Below are 21,432 nucleotides of genomic sequence, written 5' to 3'. Positions count from 1 at the left end.
CCCCCCCCCGTTTTCACACATACACACATGCACGTGTGCGCACACACACACACACACTTCTCACTCTGATGGTTTTTGCCTATTGCAATACTGCCCTCTGCTGATCAAGTACGTAGGTGATCAATGATCATAGTGCCAGGTAGTGGCCATTTATTAAAGAGAGATGGGCTGTTCAGGGAACCTGTGAGTCCTGTTGCTGCTAAAACTGGCCCATAACCTCCTTTTATTTAGAAGACATCTCTGTCAGGGGTGCTGATGAAGAGGCTATCCTGCATGCATTTCAGCTGGTAGCTTCTGTTCTTTCTAGCTATGAGGTTTGCTGAGTTTGTATTTGATGGGGTGGAGCTTGCCCTGCACTGTGCTTCAAAATTTCCAGTCATTCAAACAGCAATTCTTTGGAAGCCTCAGAATTTACTGAAAGTTGACTGGCATCTCAAAGGAGGAATTGCTGCATCCTGCCACCCACTGGTGGCTGTTATAATGGGTAGTTAGTGTCTCATGTGTCTGAATGAGTTTGGTACCTGAAAAGCTGGGTGTACATCTGCGGGCTGGATGATGGCATGTTTTCATATTACCGAACTGGCAGTGTCCAGTCAAACATGTCAGACATACCATGCATGTCCTGTTGCCTCTCAAGCCTAACTGGTGAACTAACATTCAGTGGATCTTCCTTACTGCTCCTTCTGTCAGTGCTAATCCCTGTCATAAGCACCCACCATGTCCTGTAATTCAACCGGAATATGTTCCGTACAGCCAAGAAGGTTTGACTGAAGTGCCAGATGGGGAGAGATTTAGAGAGAATCCCTCAAGAAAGATCTCCAGGCAATCAACTCAAGCTAGTGAGCACCAGCCCAGAGAAGCAGGGGCACTCCTCACACTAAGACCCCATCCAGAACCACAGTAGCTGACTCTGTGCACAGGGAGAAAGAAAACATGATGAGTGATAAGCCTAGTCCCTGTGAAGGCCAGAGAAAATCATTGCCAGGGTTTTTCCTCTTGGTCTGGTTCATTCTCATCTGCAAAGCCAGAGCCAGACTGGAGTCTTTGCTGGCACTGTGCTAGTCTCTCTGGTTTCTGTGCAACAGCAACGGACCTAGGGGTATGAGAGGCATGAGGCCAGTTTAAACAATAAACACCCCATTGTGCCTCATTGCTTAAGGAGAGCAATTTTTGCCACAGTGCATTTGACCCCTCTGTTGCTACCCCTCCAGCAGTTGATATTTTACTGTTCCCTTTCCACAAAAGTGCACTCTGAATTGCTGTGTAGTACATGTTTCCCTCTTTCCATCTCTGTCTGTCACTGTCTCCTCCTCCATCCTTCTCACTCATTCTCTATCTTGGTACATTTCTCTCTCTCAGCAACCTGTCTCCATTTTTCTCCTTCCATCTCTGAACCTTTCACTTTCCCAACCTCCCTTTTTGTCATCATTTCTCTCCCAGCTGCCCTCCCCCCTCTTAATCTTTTCTTTTCCCCTTCCCTTCCCTACTCACTCCTTTCTCCTCCTCCATCCATTTCCATCACCATCTTCTACTTCCCTCCTAGCCCCCACCTGCCATGCTGTGCTTGTTTTCTGTCTTTCCTCTTCCTCATAGCATTACAGCACGTGCCTTCCTTTTCACCATCTACCATCTGCTACTTTCCACTGATCTCTTTACTGAAAACAAGTCTCTTCAACTAGGGGACAGATAAAAATGCCAAGCTCAGAAGAATCTGTGGTGGGTGAGGAGATGAGGGCTGTTAAACGAAAGCTTCAAAGTTTCAAATGAAAAAAAAAAAAGAATCCCAGCTGGAGGTAATGCAAGAAAATGGTGTCAAAGACTCCCTTAGCTATTTTTGTTTTTCAGAAGTATGTTCCTAGGGAAGGTAAGGTGCACAGGGAAGAAAGGAGTTAGGTGAGCAAGACCTTACTGATAAATGAAAAGTGCAGAGAGAACAAAAAACCTCCATTCAGCATGAGAAGTTTCCACAAAAAAACTTCAAATGGCATCTATTGATTTGCAATCTTTTTATTCCCTGGCATCTTTTTTAGACAGAAGGGCCTGACATGGTCCCACAGCTCTTTCTGGTCTCCCTTCCTCACAACTACAAAGAGGTACTGAAGAAAACAAACAAAAAATAGGATTTCTGATCCGTTTTGCCATACACCCAATGCAAACAGATACCTTCAGTGAGTGTGAACTTTATTTCATTTTGAGAACACAACACAATAAAACAAAAGCACTACAGTCAAGGCTATACAAGAGAGAGTACAGGGTTTGTGACTCCCCCTGGACAGCCTAGCACTGAGCACAAAATGGTTGCTGGTCTCTGCAGGTAGCACACTCTTTGGAAACTGGAGGGTACAGTATATGATGAGTAAAGATCAAACTGTTCAAGCACACAGCTGAACACACTTCCATTGCTGCTGTTGACTGGATGTTCTGTGAATACAAAATGTGAGCGTGGGTTTCTATGTTTGTATGTCTGGATAATAAATGTATAGAAAGGAAGAGCTGGGGGAGAATAAGTAGGATATGCATATGTATAAATATGTGAGGGAGGGATGCTGTGAGGATGTATGTGATGTTGTGCTGTGGCGGTTGGAAGGGTTGTATATGTGACTGGAAGGGGTTGTATATTAGTGTTTCTTGGTGTGTAAGTGGACTTAGGAGTGTATGGGTCTCGCACCCTGTATATAATTTGTACTTTGGGGAGTGTGCATGTGGACTCATGCAGCTGTGGAGGCATGTTTGCAGTCAGGCTAATGCTGGGGAGGTGGGGGTGGTTTTTGTTGCCAGCTACTCTAGCAAGTGCTGTTAGGAAGCAAAGGGACGGCGAACCTGGCTGAGGCAAGAATGCCTTCAAAGGCTGCTTCTTCCACACACCAAAGCTATCTGCAGCGGATACCTGTGCAGAACAGCCTCCACCAGCTCCCGGCAACTGTAGGCCCTTGGCACTCTCTGCTTTGGATTGTTCCCTGTTGGTTTGATTGTTAAGCCTGCTGGTCCCCCTACTCCCTATCTCCATCCTCCAGATCAGGAAGCTCCTGCTCCTCATTTATGAGGATGGATGAAAAGAGCTACAGCATATGTACAGCCTGGCTAAGCAATATTCAAGGGGGCTGTGATAATAAGCCATCTGTCTTGGAGAACATGAAGGGGATAAGCCCCAAGGGGCAGGAGTTTCTGGGGGTTATAGGTGGGGACGTAGCTAGGAGGTAGGGGAGAACTGTTTAAAGCTAACTGTGTTGTCTGTGGAACTGTTTCTGCAAAGGATGCAGTGGAAGCCCCATTCCTGGGATGATTTAAATCTGAGCCAGACAAAAATTGGTAGAATCTGGAGAAAATTCTTAGCCTCACTGGACTCAATGGGGAGGAGGCACTTGTAAGGAGCCATCCTGAGCTAAGGGCAATAGGCTGGGTGGCCATAAGCAGGTAGCATACCCACCCTTCCACCTACTAGAGTCTGCACGCTGCCATCCCTTAGCAAGGGGGACTGTCCATGTTTGCCCATCAACTTATGTTGATGACCTACACCAACAGCAGCTAACTTGCAGCACATGTGTCACAAGTGTTAAAGGCAGCCTTTATCTGTGGCACACAGTGGGTTGGGGAAGGGGCAAGCAACACAGCAGCAGATAGGGCAGGAAGCAGAAAGCAGAGCAGCAGATCAGGGGTAGAAGGGTTTCTGAGTGACCTTGGGGAAGGTGTGGGACCTAATTTGTGGCACACCAGTCAGAAAGTTTGGCCCCCACTTACCCACACAGTGACAAAGGTAACATTCCTGCTGGTGTTTGCACCCAGACTTGACCACATCCAGATATGCTGCCTCTCCAATGAATGCCCCTGCCCTTTAGCCCCTTCTGTCTCAGATGGCATATTTACACTGTGCTGGCAAAAAGCTTAGTCATGCCTCCAAGGAAATAAGCCTTGCCCACACACATCCACTCTGCTCAGCAACCCCAGTGAGGCAGTGAGGATGTCTCTGGTGCCATGCTCAAGACTTGAAGTTCTGGGATGCTCAAGAGCAGCTGCTTGGAATGGGAGACATTGCATCTGCAGCATGACTAAGCTTGCTGTTGCCAGGGTGTAGACCTACCCTAATGGGGACTCTCCACTGACCCATTTCAGCTGGAGCTAATAGTGCCCACCTTATCCGGTTGCTAGGGTGCAGCACCAGCTCTACAAGGCTGGCCAAGATACCAGAACCTGACATTCTGTGACTATGCCAGGCTTTGCCCTCTCATGGCTGTGATATCACCACACCTTCTGTTGTGGATGTGCAGTTTGAAAAATTGCTGCCCCTGTAGAGTGCATGGCTGCAGTCAGGAAGGATGGGTTTGGGTTGCAGTTCAGAGTAACTGAATGCATGGAGCAAATCACTGGCATTTAGGGACTTAATCTAGATAGAGGGAGATAATCTGGAGAACAAAATCTTGTGTCATGGAGGGGGAAAGGGAGGCATCCTAAAATGGGGGAGGGAGTGGTGGGAAGAAAGAGGGGCTAGGTTGATCTGTTCCTTTGTTCTACTGGTTAAACAAAAATACTTTACCAGACAGGTCTTCTGGGCAAATTGACTACTCATCTACTCTGTGCTGAAAAGTTTGATACAGGTTTCCCTCGATTTATGCGGTACATGCATTCCCGGAAAGCTGCACATAAATCTAATTCACATAAAGGGAACCCAGTTTACAATGTAAGAAATAGGGATACAGTCCCACAGTGGTGAGGGAGAGAGGGAGTTAGGCTGGGACTAGGGGGAGGAAGGGTGCGGCGCAATGCGTCCGCCACTCCCAGGGCTGCAGCAGGGAGTGAAGCAGAGGGAATTGTGAGTGGGTACGAGGTGTGTGCTCCTGGATCTGCATGCGGCACAAGAGCAGGCTGCCGCTGCAGGCGGCACCAGGCTCTTCCTGGCGCTTGGCGGCAGCACTGGAAGGGCAGTATGGGGAGGCTACAGCAAATTTTGGGATGGCAGCATCCCCCCTTCCAGTGCTGCTGCCCACCCCGAGCACTGGGAAGAGCCCAGCGCAGCCCCCCAGCTCACAGCCCTCCCACGGTGTGCACAGCAGCAAGAGCTGCACCTCCCCGTCCCACACCTGGCACCCGCTAACAGTTCCCTCTGCTTTGTTCCCTGCTGCAGCCCCGGGCCTCCACTTGTCCCCACTCACCCCAGCCCCAGCTGCAGCGGCCCCAGGAGCAGCCAGCCCCAGCTGCCTGCAGCGACTGGGCTGCACCGTGCCCCGAACCCCCTGGGGCTCTGCTTGTCCCCACTCACTCCAGCTCCTGATGGAGCAGACCTAGGAGCAGTCAACACCACCTGCCTGCACTATGGCACAGCACAGCCCAGGGGCTGGGGTGAGTGGGGACAAGCGGCGCCCCGGTGGGTTCAGGGCATGGTGCAGCCCAGCGGCTGCAGGCATCTGGCATCGGCCGCTCCCAGGGCAGCTGCAGCAGGGGCTGGGCTGAGTGGGGCCCCAGCCCCAAAGCCCCTTCCCCTCCCCCTACAGAGTTACCTGCTTGAGAGGGGTGGTGCCTATGCTGATCGCATAAGAGAGAATTTGCCTCGCATATAATAAATTTTGGATATAAAAAGGGTCATTGCATAAGAGCGAATTCGCATATGCAGTACCCGTATAAATCGAGGGAAACCTATACATTGTTCCTGAGAGCATTCTTGCTGGAGAGGATGTGGAGCTCATTGTGTGTGTGTATGTCAAGATACTGTGAGGTGCCCAGAAATCTCTTCCTCTGGGAAATTTAGGAAAGTATTCATGTCCCCAGAGTATTTTTTTCTGAGCTGCAGGGATATGTCCTCCTCACAGGCAGATTTAGCAGCATCCAGAGAAGCGGCCCTGGGAAGTCACCCCCAGCCTTCAGCTCCAATTGGCAGCCCATTTTTGATAGGAACCTCTTGGGAACTCGTCAGGAACTCCTCTATCACCTCACACAAGAAGAGGGTCCTCCTTAGAATAAAGCCTCTATGCAAACAAGACAACACCAAGGCAAATTGTTTGCAAAGTAGAGGAAATTAGTTTTTAACCTTCCATTTGTTAATATTTTTTTTTCTGGTGACTGATTACTTTTCCCTGCACGTCACCTTCCAGCTGGGAGTGCTGTAACAAAGGGAGTGAGAGCTGTCATGGAAAAGTTAAATTAGGTTCGATTATCAAAAGCACTTTGCACCATTCCCATTGAATCCAATGGTTAAACCCCCATTCAAAGGTGTATGTAATGTAACTAATGTGGGGTGACTGGGGCAGGGAGGCATTGGAAATAACAGGCACTACTGCTGCTGGTTGGCTCTGCCAGCATTGTCAGCAGCTGGGAGTTGCCACTACCCTGTGCACTACTGCTTTCCAGGATGCCAAGCTGCCCTGTTATTTCTCTGAGTTTATAAAATTGCAAGAGGCATCCTGGGCCCCTGGGTCCAGTCTCCTGTGCTTGCAAGAAAGTAGTTATTCCAAAAGTACCAAAAGCACTTCTTTTTCCAATCTGTCTCACTCACCATAGCCACAAAGCACCTTTTTCAGGAAAAACACTTGCAACTTGCTGAAGAGTAGGTGAGATAAGAGCACTATCAATGCCTTCCTGTCCCATTGAGCAGAATTAGGCCCATGCTAAGCATTAGTAGAAATCCCACCCCACATTTCTTTCCACTGAAAGTTTTCAATGCACAACTGGGGTTTGTGTGAGGAGACTGCTTGTCCTCTTTGCCTAGTGAAGGACATCACCGGCACAAAGCAGGTCATCCATTAGAGGCCTCATTCCTTCAGCAGCAGTGGCAGTGTGGCCTGAAAATAAAATGCCAGGCCTCCAGAAAAGCAGAGACTGGCTTGAGACAGAGTATTTTGATTCCAAGGCCTCCAAAATCCAGCCAGGATTGGATAGAGTTCCTGGTTTTGCACATCTCAGCTTGTTCACTTTGGAGGATTCCATTTCCAGTGGGCAGAGTAAGAGATCCAAGTATGGGGATTGTTTTCCCTATGGGGTGGGTTTGCAGGCTGCCAATCAGTTAAAAGTGAAGTGCAAGGGATAAAATTCTGAAGAGACTTATCAGTCCGCAGCATTCTTCTCCCTGATGCCAGACAAATAGGATCTGGCTGGCACTCTACTTCTTCATTGAGCTTGGCCAGTCTGACTGGTTAACATACTTTGGTGAATATATCACAGAAGACTTGGGCCTCTGCACTGGGGTGATGCTGTCTCTCCAGCGAGTACTGCTCCTGAGATTGGTCTTTGCCATTCAAGTACTTGTGAACCAGACATTAGAGCCCTGTCCGCATAGACAGGATTTGAACTGTATTCAGCAACTTGTGGATGAGGCTTCTAAAGCACTTTGGCCCATTCAGGCATGTAGATGAAGTGGCTGAAATTTCAAAAGTACTCTGCAATCACCACCCACCATCAAGAACAAAAATATCTTGGGAATGCTGTGTTTCATTGAAATTCTGGCCACTCAAGTCTCTATGTTGGAGTTATTGGGTGTTGAGGACTTCTGAGAATATGGTCTTTGGGATGTAGAAATAAGGTTGGACCTGTGATATTCTTTGCCTATGATATTCATTTTGCAAACTCTTCTGCAGTGCTGGTGCCCTGCTCAGGTGGGAGAATTCTTTCCCATTGCAATGCTGCCTATCACCACCTCACTGTCCTTCAAGAAAGAGTTGTGTATTAATTTCTGGAGAAGTTGTGTGAATAGGCTAATCCTTATGCTTCTATTGCACCCTCCCCACAGGAACCTCAGTGTGCAGAGCATACAGTGAACACAAACTCTTTTGCTGGGGTCAAAGGGAGGCATTATTAGCCACAGTTCACAGAAGGAGAACATGAATCATGAAGCAGTGGAATGATTCACCCAGGGTCACATAGGCTAGGGACAGACGTTCAGAAAGCCTGAGCCTGAATTGATTCAATCTTTGCAGGTTAGTCTAACTTGCCTAGGTTGAACCGGTTTATAACCATACAGACAACCACACAGACCTCTGAACTGAAGAAATGTAGGCATGTGCTTGCAGTGGCTCAGGCTAGAAGCCAGGTGGGTGGAGGGGGCAGCACTAGAGCAGCCCTCCCTTCCTTTCTACAGTGCTGAGCTGAGGGGGGGCATGGCCAGGCCCCGGCAGGATGCTCTGATTAGAGAGGGGTGTAAACCCTCACCCTGTCTGCACTGTCCCAGGCTTTTCCCACTCACTGCTCAAGGGCAGAAGTGTTGCCAGACCCCATCCCCCTGATTAGCACCCTGAGGCAAAGGTGGGGTATGCAATGCATGCATCTGTTGATGATAATGAGCTTTTCAATCTCCTTCTCCCTGCTTCCTCATACTGTCTGCAAACCTGACAGGCGAGGGAGCCAGCAGGGGGCTGATAACAGAGCATTTATCAGCCTATCAACAAAACAAAAGCCTCTTTCATTAGTTCAAGCTTTTCTCAAACAGCTTTTTCCAAGTAAGGAAGGGTGGGACATTACTAGCCGACCTGTTGATTAGCTCCAAAGAGCCCTAAGCCAACACTGTTCCATCTGCCAGTCCCAGGAAAATTGGAAACACCCACACACAGACACCTCTCAGCATTAGCTAGCATACCACATGCCTAGGGTCTATGGGGCTGGGGGTCTGCACTGTGGAAGATGGGAGGGATCTCTGCTTGAGCTGTGAGCAGTGGGGAGGTGGGGAGGGGCAAGGGGAAGCCAGGCAGACCCTGCTGTGCCTGCAGTCTTTGACGGAGCTCTGGCTAGGGAGCAGAGGGCAGCGTCAGCCCTCTTCTCTGGAGCAGACAGCACAGCCAGGGCTGCAAAGCATCTGGGATGCTGGGGGACTCTGGTTTACCTTAAATGAGGAAGGGGTCTGGGACAGACATTGCATAAACAGGTTTGACTCAAATCAGTTATGTCTGATACGACATTCAACCAGGTTTATCTTAAACTAGTTTCGGCCATTTTGAAACTGGTTTGTGTGCACTGAACTTGCATTCTGTTACAGGTTTAAACCAGTTTCTGATCACTTAAGCTGGTTTGTGTGTAATATCTGTCCCTAGTCATAATGAAACAATGGCTTGGCCAAAGACAGAATTCCTATCACCTGACACACAGTGCCTGGCTCTAACCATGCGCTTCTTCTATATCCCAGTTTTTAGAGCAGTGTTTTGAGTGTGATTTAAACATGTCATTTTTATCAATACATCAGAACCGGGGTTTGTAGTGATTATTGGTTTCTGTGAATCAAATGATACATTCTGGAGTTCAGTTCCTCTCAATGTGGAGGTGTTTACCTGTAGCTTATTCTGATCAGTCACACTTTGGTTTGGAAGTTTCCATTTTCCAAAACCAAAGAAAGATTGTCATGACTGTTTCTAGCCTATGGACTGCAAGGTACAATATGCCACAGCTCATGAGAACCTTAGCTAACACAGAACCAATTACAATTCAGCTAACTAGTAGCATTAAACAACCAGCTTGTTGGACTCGATGTTATATCCATACCGTGTCCCCAATATGTGCTGATCAGGACATTCCCAGCATGCCCTACCATCTACTCTTGCTGTCATGCTCCAAACCAAGAAATGCACTGGTGGACCCAGTGCTGCACACTCCCCCTCCCTCCCTCCACTGCTCTCCCCCAGCAATTAACTCTTAAGATGTTGGTCTCTAGCGTACCTGAAAACAGTTACTGAAGACATTCTCAGAGTGATCTTACTGTCACATTTCCAGCTTTGGAAACATACAAACAGGAGTGGGTAGGCAGGGTATTCTGGGGGTGAGTCTATTTCAAGACACAGGATAGACATGCCCACTCTGCCCTTGCATGTTGAGGTTTTTGCTCCTATGATGGCATTTCATCCAGCCCCAAGGCCCCATTTGGGCCAGTATGTGCTGCACAGCCTGTTGTTGCTTCTTGCACCATTCCTTTAGGTGCTTTAGAATCTGAGTTTTTGTTTAAAAATAAGCCACTAAGGACCAAAGCCACTTTCACTTATTAGGTGTTTATGTGTGATTCCATTCCACCCTGCTGTAGTCCCTAAAAAACAGTTTATGCAGCAGGTGGTGAGGTCCCTCTTCCCAATCAGTGTTCCCTGTGACTTAGCCTGAAGATTAACATGATATCAGGTTAAAAAGTAGGCACATTAATGTTCCTTTGGTGGAAGAGGATCACACATAGATGCCCAATAGGTGGAATAAAATCAGGTCTCTCATGCTATGGTGACTGAGAGAGTTTTCAAATACCTCTGGCCCATCATTGGCTCATGGATCCTTGTCTAACAGTTACTCAGATGATGTAACCATCCAAATCCATGCCCCTAACCAGATCCTGTGATATATTTTCCTTTTCTCAGGCAAAGAATTTGAAGGTGAGGAAGAGTACCTGGAGATACTCGGGATCACGCGGGAGCAGTCGGGCAAGTACGAATGCAAAGCTGCCAATGAGGTCTCTTCCGCAGATGTCAAGCAAGTCCGGGTCATTGTGAACTGTGAGTACATTGCCACCATGCTGGGGGCAAGGGGAGGTGGCAGTGAACAGATGATGGCAGCAGGAGGAAGAGAAGTTGTCATATCTGATTGAAAATAATGCTGACATCCCAAGCCCTGAGCCCTGATTCTGTTCAAAGGAGATAAGAGGGACACTTCTGCCCTTGGATAGACCTGCACGGGTTACACTGAAATCAAAGGGAGACCCACCCAAGGCAACAAGACTTCCTTTGACTTAGTGACCAATGTAGAAAGAGTGTCTGTGAGGGTTCCTATCTTTTCTTACTAGAGAAGAGGCTTTAGTGACTAATGTTCAGGAGAACCATACTGTGAAAAGAAGCTTTCACAAAAAGCCAGGGGTAGAGAAATTATCAAGAGCCAGATTTAGGAGTGAGGTGTGAAGTGTAAACTTGACTCCATTAAACTTACTTAAACTTTTCTTTAAACTAATTCAGCATCCTTGCATAAGCTGAAACCCATTCTACTAAAGGGCCTATTCAGGTCTCACTTATATATTTGGTTGCTGGGGGCATGAGGATAAATGGTGTCCATGAATAATGGGATAGGATGGGTGTGCTTCACCTTACCCTTTCTCACATAAAGTACCCCAACACAGACCCTACACACACAAAGAAAATAGTTAAGTGTCTGTCTGCAGCACAGTTATTCTACTGGCTGTCATCGTTTAGGGGCATGATTAACTTAACGTGTGGTTCGTGCCCATGTGCCCAATGGTTCATAAGCAGTTACTGACTGGGAACACACTACCCTTGCTCATGGGATAGTTTGGCCTGTGACTCAGATCCATCCATGGTGATATTATAAAGTGATATGGCATAGTACTTAACATGTAATTCTAGATGTTCTTCCTTCTCTTAGTCTGTGTGGTTAGTTGTCTCTTGTGCTCTGTTGCGTGTCTTGGATGACACTTATTGGATGTGTCTACACTGTAATTTACAGTGTGGCGCACAGATGTCTGAGCTGGCTTTAAACGAGCTAATGCAGGTACCTAAAGCAGGCTAGCTGCAGCAACACAGATCTCAGCATGCGATAATTTACCCTGTTTCTTGTTTAGAACTAGCACAGGAATTTGCACACTGCATCATGTCATGTAGACATATCCTTTATGTCTGCACCCTAGTGACTCTGTAAGGGCTTCTCTAGATGTTCAGGTAAAGGCATGCTAGGATCCAATGTACAATCTACACAGTCATGGCTCCTGCCATGCCACACATGCATGACAGGTGTGATTGTGGGATCCAACATCAGATCCTATCATGCCTTATTGCCAGTGTAGGGGGAGCTTGGAATAGCCATCCAAGGCTCCCACTGCATTGGCAAGTAGCAAGCTTCTGCAGCTGAAAGTCCCACAGCTGGCAGAATATACAGCCATGGTAGTGCCCCAAGTGCAAATTAAAGCTGGATAAAAAACAGCTATGAAGTTATTACACATTTTCCAGCTCTAACTTTAAAGCTGGATGGATCTTTTCATGGCCTGATAAAAATTTTTTTGCACATGTTGCTACTGTAAATTAATTGCACAATTAACCAGTTAAAGTAATATGTAGAGGCCCCCCTACCAACCACCACCCCCCCCAAAAAAGCACAACCCCAGCAGATTTACCTGGCTATCTCTCCTGGCTTTCAAATGTGGGAGCCACATTTAAATGCATCGTACATTGTAACTTCTCATCTCCACAGCTTGCATTGTTTTTAGAATTGTTTAATAAAGAATACCATTTGGGGGAAATATCTATAAACAATCCGTTGCCATGTGGAGGCACATGCCTAAGCAAATCATTTTATTATCCTAAATGAATAAATGTATGCATCAAAAGGAATTAATTTAGCACAAATGAAAGCAATTGGAACTAGTAGAAACTTTCCAGAATAATATATTTTCGTGTCAGAAATGGATATGTCAATTCAGAATTTGTTTCAATACAATCAGCACAGTCTCATGATGTGATATGATATATGTGATATGATATGATGTAAAATTGTGTCATAATGTATCATATACTGTTGACTATTATACTATGTCAATTCATAATAGGATATAATAGGATATACCATGGCACAGCATAGTATTATATTTTGTTATTATTATGTGATGCAATTTAGAAGAGGAAAAAAGTCAAAATTTCAGGTATTACCCCAAACAGGAATTCCAACTTCTGACCAGATCTAATAATAATTAAAAGAAAAGTCCATCGGTGGCTACACAGAATCCATCACGTTCATTTGGCCTTCCCTCCCAACTTCAACATAGAACTTCCCCTGTCTTCCTCACTTGCATAGTGTGAGCGGCCATGTAAGTCCCAAGGCTGGTGGGGGGCTGGGGAAATGATTTTTAAAAATTGCCTCAGGAAGCTGCTTTGTCTGTACATTGCCAATCACAGATATAATGGAGCATACAACATTCAGCCACAATTGCAGGAATATACTTCGACTCAAAGTCACTAGGCTTCTCTTGGCATGAACATCTCCCCTGTCATAGACCAAGTCCCCATGGTTCTAGGTACTGCACAAACAGAATGAAAATACAGCCTCCCTTGCCATCCCTTCATGTTACAGGAGTACACCAAATGGTTAATCGCCATTTGTCAGCCTCAGAATTAAAGCTTGGCTTCCCCAGCCAAGATGATCAAGAGTCCCTACACATTATAGCTGATGCAGAAATACCACTGACATCCCTACTGGATGGTGAGAGCGGTCCCTTCCCATACAAGCTGAAATTCTTCAAGACACTAGCAATGGGAACATTTCCAAGTCAGCTCACACTTACATCTCAAAAGTGTCCTTTATGACTCACCACAGTTATATGAAGATTGAGCAATAGCACAGGACAGGACTGTGGCCCAATGGGGCAGAATGACAGTGGGGAAAAGACTGAGAGAGCCCCAAGCCTGTAGGATATTATCCTTGCCTGCCAGGAGAGGAAGGATGGTTCAGAGGTACAGGTGCATGCCTAGAACCTGGAAGAGCCGTGTTCCATACCTTGCCCTGGCACTGACCTTCTGTGTGATCCTTTCGGGATGCCCAGGGGGAAACATCCTCCTCACAGGTCCCACTAGAGTACTTGCCACCTGTAGTTCCTCTAAACTCTATGTTACATTGCTGCAGTAGACTTGGAATGAATGAATCATCTGCCTCCAAGTATCCATAGCTCTATGCACATGTGTAGGACATTTCATGCATTATCTTCTCTTATTGCCATACGCCTGTCATCCCCCAATCCCCTCCCTTTGTTTTAAAGGTGAAAACTTTTTTTTCCTATTTAATGACCACAGTAGAGCATTTTTGTCCATGTAGGCAGAGAAAAATGTCTACCATCACTGGCTAAGAGGTCATAGCTGGACAGGGATTGAAGATTTTTCCTGAGGCCAAAGCTCCTGAACTCCATTGTATTATTGTAAAAACAAGCAGATTTTTTTTTCCTTGCTCAAGAGAGCTGCCAGTTTCAGAAGAAGGACTCTTGTGAGAACCTGCTCTGCCACAACAGATGGTCAGACTCCTCTCCCAGGTGCATGGATGGATCCAGGATTTTGGAGAGGGGGAGGCAGGAACAGTGACCTACATTGCAGAGGTGGCTACACCTCAGCTCCCAGTCTCTTCTTACTACTCTGGGGTGAGCAGACTGCACTGCAGGAGTAGCATCAGGGATTTCTTCTTAAGTCTCTCAAGCAGATAACTTTCCCTCCTCCCTCCCTTCCTCTCCATACTCAGCAATACATTCCCTCCCCTCCCATCTACTCCTTTCCCCCTCTCCCTTCCCCTCCCACTGCTGTCACTGTCCCCCAGGTGACCCAAGAGGGGTTGAGGGGGGGGGTGACCCAACATGGGGTGGGGGCTCCAGAGCTGCTCCTGCTTTACTTTACCTGGGCTGCAGATGAAGCCAGACTTGGCTTGAGACAGCAGCTGCAGTGGTGGCAGCAGCAGCAGTGGACAGGTTTCCTTCCCCCATGCCTGCTGCGGAGCTGCCAGGGGGGACCAGGCAAGGAAAGGGAACCTCTTCTGTCTTGGCCTAAGCCCAGCTCCATCCAGAGCTCAGCTAAAGGAGTCAGGAGCAACTCTGGAGCTCTGCTTCTTCCCCTGCCCCTGCTCCTTGGGGCAGCCAGAAGTAGTGGCAACAGCAGTGGGGAATGGAAGTGGGAAGAGAAGGAAGGTGCCAAAGAGGAAGGATTCAGGGAATTCTTACCCAATTTGAGAAGGACTTAAAAAAAAAGTCTCTGGCTGCTGCTTTTTCTGTGTCATTGACTGAAAGGGTGGTAGGTCTGCACCACTGTATCTACCCTGGATCTTCTCCAGCCCAGATGTACAAGTCAGATCAAGTATCTCCCAAGAAGACTTTCTAGAGAAATTGCCAGTTCACCTTGGTTTCATGTTAGGTTGGAAATACCTTGGTAAGAGTCTTCCTGATGAAAGCTTGACTCTTTAGGATCCCTACACACACCACAACTGCAGGATTCAAGGGGGAGTCCACTCCAGACAGAGCACTCCAAGCACGTTTCAACCTGAAAAAAATGTGCTGGTTTCTTTCAAGTCTTGGTTAGTGTCTCAGGTCAGCTGTTATTTGCTTTATGGATGGACCTAAATCTAAATCCCTGAACCCAAATCCCTGAATTTTGGATCCCAAATCCCAATTTTGAACCAAAATCTGGCCCAGCTAACCCCAGCTTTATAATGAGGCCAAACCAAATCCCTGCTGGCAGTCAATGTCCAACAGGAAAGCATTTTTACCATGCTGACCTAGCACAGATTTCACCGGCATGCCCATTCTTATCCATTGCCATGTGATATAAAGCATCTCCCTAGTCCAGAATAACTCTGCACTAACCCTGCATTTATTACTCAGATATAGCAGTGCTGGACAGCTGAGAAGATAGGAAAAGCTGCCATTGATATCAGTGTGAGTTGCATGGGCAGCATGCAGAATATTCAAGGTTGGAGAGAAGTCTGCAGTCTAGGTGGGAAGTGGAAGTATTGTCTGGCATGATTAGATATCTTGGTAATTTATTTTATGAAAATATCACATGCAGTAATAATGTCTTACACCAAATAAATTGTTCTGCCAGTGTCAACTCACTGATCTGTTTCTTGGCCTTAACTAGTCCCTTCCAGAGCATTTTATAACTCCCAATGGACTGTGCTTCACATAATGAGGCCCTCTGTAAAGTATGTCACTTCAATTTACAGATAGGAAAACTGAGGCATAGAGCAATAAAGAGTTGGGAGCACAATCCAGGATGCAACCCTCTTCCCTGCTTCCTCTGCCAATACATTTAAATAAATCCAGGACCAGTTACTTTTTTGAGGATAAGTTTAAATATAACATTGGCCTCTTGAGGACTCACCCAAAGTACTGCAGCTTTTCATGGCATGATGGAGTAGATGACCTCCTGAGGTTCCTTCCAGCCCTAATTTTCCATGATTCTATGATGTCTCAGGGACATCCCTTCCCCCATTTGGCAGGAACCAACTAATCTTTATTCAGCACTCAGCATTGATTGGTTGGCCATTTCTTAGCTAGAAAAATTGGATGCTTGTCTTGCTGGGATCCTATGACCCCAGCTGACTTCCTGCCCTTCGGGCTGGGGGATGGACTTGATGATCTTCCGAGGTCCCTTCCAGCCCTAATGTCTATGAAATATGAAAAGCGGCCAATCTGGAATAGCATTGCAGGCTCAGGCCATGCGACGCACCCAGAAAGTTCCTCTTAAAGAGCTGTCCGGCATGGCTAATATGAAGAATTCTGGGAATGAGGGACCGAGTCCTTTTTGGTTGGTAATCAGAGCACAGAATGCTTAGAGCCTGCGCAAACCTTGCAGGGAAGTTTTCAGGTCTTCAGGAAAGTATTGGTTTGATTCATGACTCATCTCATGCTCTGGCTTCAATGGAGTAGAAATGGTTTGTCCTACTGCAGACAGCAGAAAGATATACTGCTAGAGCAGGAAAGTCCAGGCTGCATATTTGAAAATATCTCCCTACAGGATCCTTTTTTTTCCTCCCTTGTTAAAATATTTAAGTGAACCACACAGCCCTTCCTAGAAAGATAGTATTTGCAAACACATATTAATATTTATTATGTTCCAGTGAACATTAAAGTATCCTTAAAGTCCTACATACCACTAGGATGACAGTCAGGAAAGAAACTGTATAAATTCTGATTGCTTTAAAAAACAGATGTCTTCCAGGCAGATTTCTTTCTCTGACACAATCCCATTTTCATTCCTGCTAGCTCTGAGATATCAAAGAAGCTACCTGACAAGTGTCTGAAGTCTTTTTTGGCATAGGCATCAGCAAGATGGTCAGCTGAGTTCCAGCAGCAGGAACTTCAGCATTTATGATTCAATATGAAGCTACAGAAGCTCAGCTGGATTCCCAGTTCCCACAAGAACCTGGTAGAACTGCTCATTGGGAAAAGCACATTTTACCTTGTAAAGTTTGTTTAACAATTCAAACAGTGGTAAACCAGGGGAAATGGAGCTGTCCAGAGAGTACCTGGGGTTTGGTTCAACTAAAATATTCACTCTCAGGACTCTCCATCTAATAACTAGCTGGCACCAAGATCTTTCCCCAGTAAAGCACTGCAGCTTCTGGTCAGCTTCTGGCTGGCTAGTCATTCCAAAGAGTCAAGATCACAATTCACAGGCTTCAAATGAAGCAGGTGTTGCTTAGGAATCTGAAGTCACGAGGAAAGGTGAAAAGCAAAGAAATTCCAGAATTCACGGACTAATTTTTACTAGGCCTGACCTTTCAGACTTGAATTTCCTGAAGGAGGAACACCTCAATAGAACTACCCAAAGAACCTTGACTGCCAGATAGCTCAAAAGTGTTCTTATTTTCAAAGGGATTGATTTCTTATTGAATTCCTTCTGTCTGAAACCATAAAGTTACTTCTCTGCTGTGCAAATACCATAAGCTGATTCCTTGCTTCTCCCATTTTGAGGTCAGAAGTGGTGGTGATATCTACAATGATTTCATGTTTAGTGAATGAATGCTCCTCCCTCCTCTGCTTTTTTTTGTCCTTAATGAAGTCTTTGTCCCCTCTTTGGCTCTTTAACAACTCCATGCAACAATATATATGCAAACAAAGCATTAAGGACACCCTGTGAAATGCTCTAACAAATCAGACAAGGTTCTTTGGATAAATGTGATATCTTTTATTAGACCAACTAAATAGTTGGAAAAAAATTCTTTACAGACTTTCAGGCACAAAACTCTTCTTCAGGCCAAGGTGGCTATAACCAACACCTCCTAAGAAATCAATGAATTCTATATTTAACTTTAACATTGCCTTCTTGCCTTTATGCATTCTGATATAGATTTGCACTGTGCCATGGACACAGCACTAATACATGGACAACTCTGCCCCAGGAAGAACTCAGGAAGTGATTATACTTAAGAAGTCCAAAGCTGTCACCTTCCCTACAGCCAGTATCTGTGGTCCCACACCAGTGCAAGTCACTTGTCACCTGAGCCACAAGTTGCTTGAGCCAGACATCCCCCAGATAGGTTCACTGCTTTTTCACACCTGAGACAGAATATGAAATAACCCATGTTTTCTTTCCTGCAGACCCCCCGACCATCACAGAATCCAAGAGCAATGAAGCTGCTACAGGACGGCAAGTCTCACTCAAGTGTGAGGCATCAGCAGTGCCTACGCCTGACTTTGAGTGGTACCGAGAAGATACTAGGTAATGGCATTGTCCACCTTTTTCTTCCCCCTTTGACTGCTCAAGAGAGTGCCACTATTCTCATTCTCCTCCCCAGACACAAGCATCACAGACACAAAAACTCACATCTTATCTCATTGAGTCAGACTAGCTAAGCAAAGAAGGCCTGATCAGGATTTGAATGCCACACCAGTTGCCTGGTATGGGATAAAAGGAGCAAAGGTTCCTTCTCTCTCCTATGAGGTCCTGACCACGTCTATGTATTCCACAACCCAGGACACTTGCACAGGAGGAAATGGTATTGGTCCTGGATCTGTGACCAAATACCAACCCGAGTAATTACAGTCTAGCTACCTAAACGCAAGGGAAGGTACTCTTTAAGTTCCTCCATGCCAGTATGATTGGAACCACTGCAGCCATCTGTCTGCATATGAAAAGGAAATGGTAACAGTCAAAGGGCCTGTATACATGCTATGTTTACCTTAGTGTAATTCACAGTGATAACGTATGCATTGCACCAAGACCCAGAGGGGAAGAATGAGTAGGCATCTGGGAATAGCTGCTCAGACTAGGGCTAAGTACAGACAGCCAAAAAGCCCAATGCTGAATTGATTCAATCTTTATAGGTTAATCTAAGCTGCATAGATTGAACTGGTAAGTAAGTGAACCGGCATTTGCTTTTGACTCCAGAAATACAGCCGCATGCCTGCGGTGGGCCAGGCTAGAGCTCTCCTCCCTGCTTGGGCCAAGGTTGGCCCACCCACCCCGCAAGGAATGGTTTGTGGGAGAGGTGCAAACCATTCTGGGATACTGGGGGACTGTGAGTTAGCTTGAATCTGGAGGAGATCTGGAACAAAAGTTGAATAAAACAATTTAACCTAAATCAGTTAAGTCTGATACTAAACCCATCCAGGTTCATCTTAAACCAGTTCCAGCCATTTTGAAAGCAGTTTATGTGCACTTAGCTTCTGTTATGTTACAGATTTGAACAGGTTTCTGATCATTTATTCCAGTTTATGTGAATTTCTGCCCCTAGCCAAGGTGGCTATGACAGTACCTCACCATTAGGTGGCAGAGAACAGGGAATAGCCTACTTGCATACAGGGAATATCCACCTATACCCTGGATTTCTGTGAACACCCAAGACTTAAATCAGAGTAATCTACTGCAATACACATTTTACCTCTGATTCTCCCCAGGGTGATTTTACACTGGATTCTTGGAACTTACATTTGTTTAGGACTCACACCTTATTTACATTGGTAGAAGGGATGATTATACTATTGTAAATGCATAGTGGGTGCATCTATGCATTCATTAATGTGTCTTAGTGACTGCACATTTAGGTTAGTACTTAATGAAGTACTAACTATATGTGCAGTAAGTAGAGTTATTGCACAGTAGCGCCAGCTCATGGGGGTTTTTTGTGATCCTTACTGCGCATTAGCTGCACATTAGCTTAATAACACTGCGCAGTAGGCTATTAGCATGGCTTGGTTTTTAACCGCCACACTACTGTGCAGGGTTATTAAGCTAATGTGCAGTGAGCATTTCATGTAGATCTGCCTCGTGTGTCCAAACCCTAAAGGAGTGATATCCAAATCTTTCCTTTACCAGGAAGGCACCCTTTTCACCTGAATGCTTCTTTTGACTAGCTTAAAAATAGGGGTTGCTATCCTGGATTTTAACTCCACCAGTATCACGAGCTAAAGCAACACTTGTATTTTAAAATATGCTTGTGAAAGCATAATAGATGACATTTTATACAAAACACTTTTATCCCACTCAAAGCAGAATCTTGGTTACCTTTTGCCTTTGGCAGTAACTTCCACCTTATTCCCAGGCAGTGTATACTGTATGCAGTGTTTGTATCCAAGGTTTGGCCAGTGCTAATTATAAAATCCCCCTTTTTCACTCACCCATTCTTTCCTCTTTTCCTTCTCTCTTAGTATCATTTTACCTTTGCCACAGTTTAATTTTCCTTTCCTTTCTTTCTGTCACCTTTTCCTCATCTACTGCTTTCATTTTTTTTTATTCTTTCACTCTTCATTCATCTTCTTTCATTTCCTTCACTCCCCTATGCTTCCCATCATCTTTACCTATCCATCCTTCTCTCTGGTCATTTATCTGCCTCCTTTCTCTCTCCTGTTCTCATCTACCTCTTCCCCCATCTGACAGGAACCAACTTGCTCCCTGTTATGACATTACACGGCATATCTCTTTTCTTGGCTTCTCAGGATAAACAGTGCCAATGGCCTGGAGATCAAGAGCACAGGGACCGAGTCCTCTCTGACAGTGGCCAATGTCACTGAAGAACACTATGGCAACTATACCTGCGTGGCTGTCAACAAGCTGGGAGTAACAAACGCCAGCCTATACCTTTACAGTAAGTATGGAAGCAGGGAGGGGAACACTACAAAGACCAGTCTGTGTCTTTGCTGTACAGTAAGTATGCTCCAGAGTGTGCTAGGACTGGAAAACATTAACCTGTCAAACTCAACTGAAACACCAGTTCTGACCAGGAATGGAGTTCAACTGAGACACATATGATTTCATAGCCAGAGCAGAACATATGCAAATGCATAAGCAAAGGTTGACAGTCAAACTCCCCATGACCCTTTCATTGGCGTTCCTTGCTGTGATTAGGTAGCTTAAATTATCTATCTGTCTGTCTGTCTGTCTGTGTGTAATTTTTAAGATGGTTTATTTTAACCGCCCCTTTAATAAGGAGGTAGAATGTGGGAGCCTGACGGTTCCCTCAAAGAGGTTGACCCTGTTGATCTTGGGAAAGAACCAAATGAATGAGTCTGAAAATAGGGAGGAAGTAAATGGCAAGAAGTCTATAAAATAGGAAAAGAGATGTTCCATGAAAGGCAAAGACCAAGATAGGGTAAAGAGGCATACTGCATTTTTCAGGGACTGCAGGAGCAGAAGTGAACAGTCAAACAAGTTCAAGGAAATATAAAAATGACTCAAGTTTACTAGAAGTTCTTGAAGGTACTTCTGTAGATTTCAACAGCAGCCAGCGCAGGCCCTAAAACCAGAAGCAGGCTTATCCCCAGACTCTAGATGCAAATCCCTGGCAGCTTAAAAGATCTGAGTTTTGTAGATCTTTTCCTAGGTATATCAGGGATCAAGCCTGATTTCAAATGACCATCCCTACCAGAACTTGGGAGTGTTTGAAATAGAGAGCTAGATCCAAATTTTCCACCTTGGTGGTTTCTTTTGCTGGCGATCATCATCAACAAATAGCAACAAAGAGCATATAGCTATTCAAATGGGGCCACATGCACAGAAATAACTGGGGGGGGGGGGG

The 21,432-nt window shown here is 45.8% G+C and overlaps 1 protein-coding gene across 3 annotated transcripts in view; it reads left to right on the top strand.

The window, feature by feature from the left end:
• LSAMP (limbic system-associated membrane protein) overlaps window positions 1-21,432 on the top strand; it is a 552,317-nt gene that overhangs the window by 446,898 nt on the left and 83,987 nt on the right. For all 3 annotated transcript variants that reach the window (XM_019526970.1, XM_019526969.1, XM_019526968.1), the window contains exons 4-6: window positions 10,305-10,439; window positions 18,017-18,137; window positions 20,354-20,502. In XM_019526970.1, the coding sequence (XP_019382515.1) occupies window positions 10,305-10,439; window positions 18,017-18,137; window positions 20,354-20,502 (405 nt within the window). The remainder of the gene's footprint in view (window positions 1-10,304; window positions 10,440-18,016; window positions 18,138-20,353; window positions 20,503-21,432) is intronic.

Source organism: Gavialis gangeticus, unplaced genomic scaffold (genome assembly GCF_001723915.1).
Source record: "Gavialis gangeticus isolate Ggan-Ray unplaced genomic scaffold, GavGan_comp1, whole genome shotgun sequence".
Lineage (NCBI taxonomy): Eukaryota > Metazoa > Chordata > Crocodylia > Gavialidae > Gavialis > Gavialis gangeticus.
This window is presented reverse-complemented; position numbering and strand designations above follow the sequence as displayed.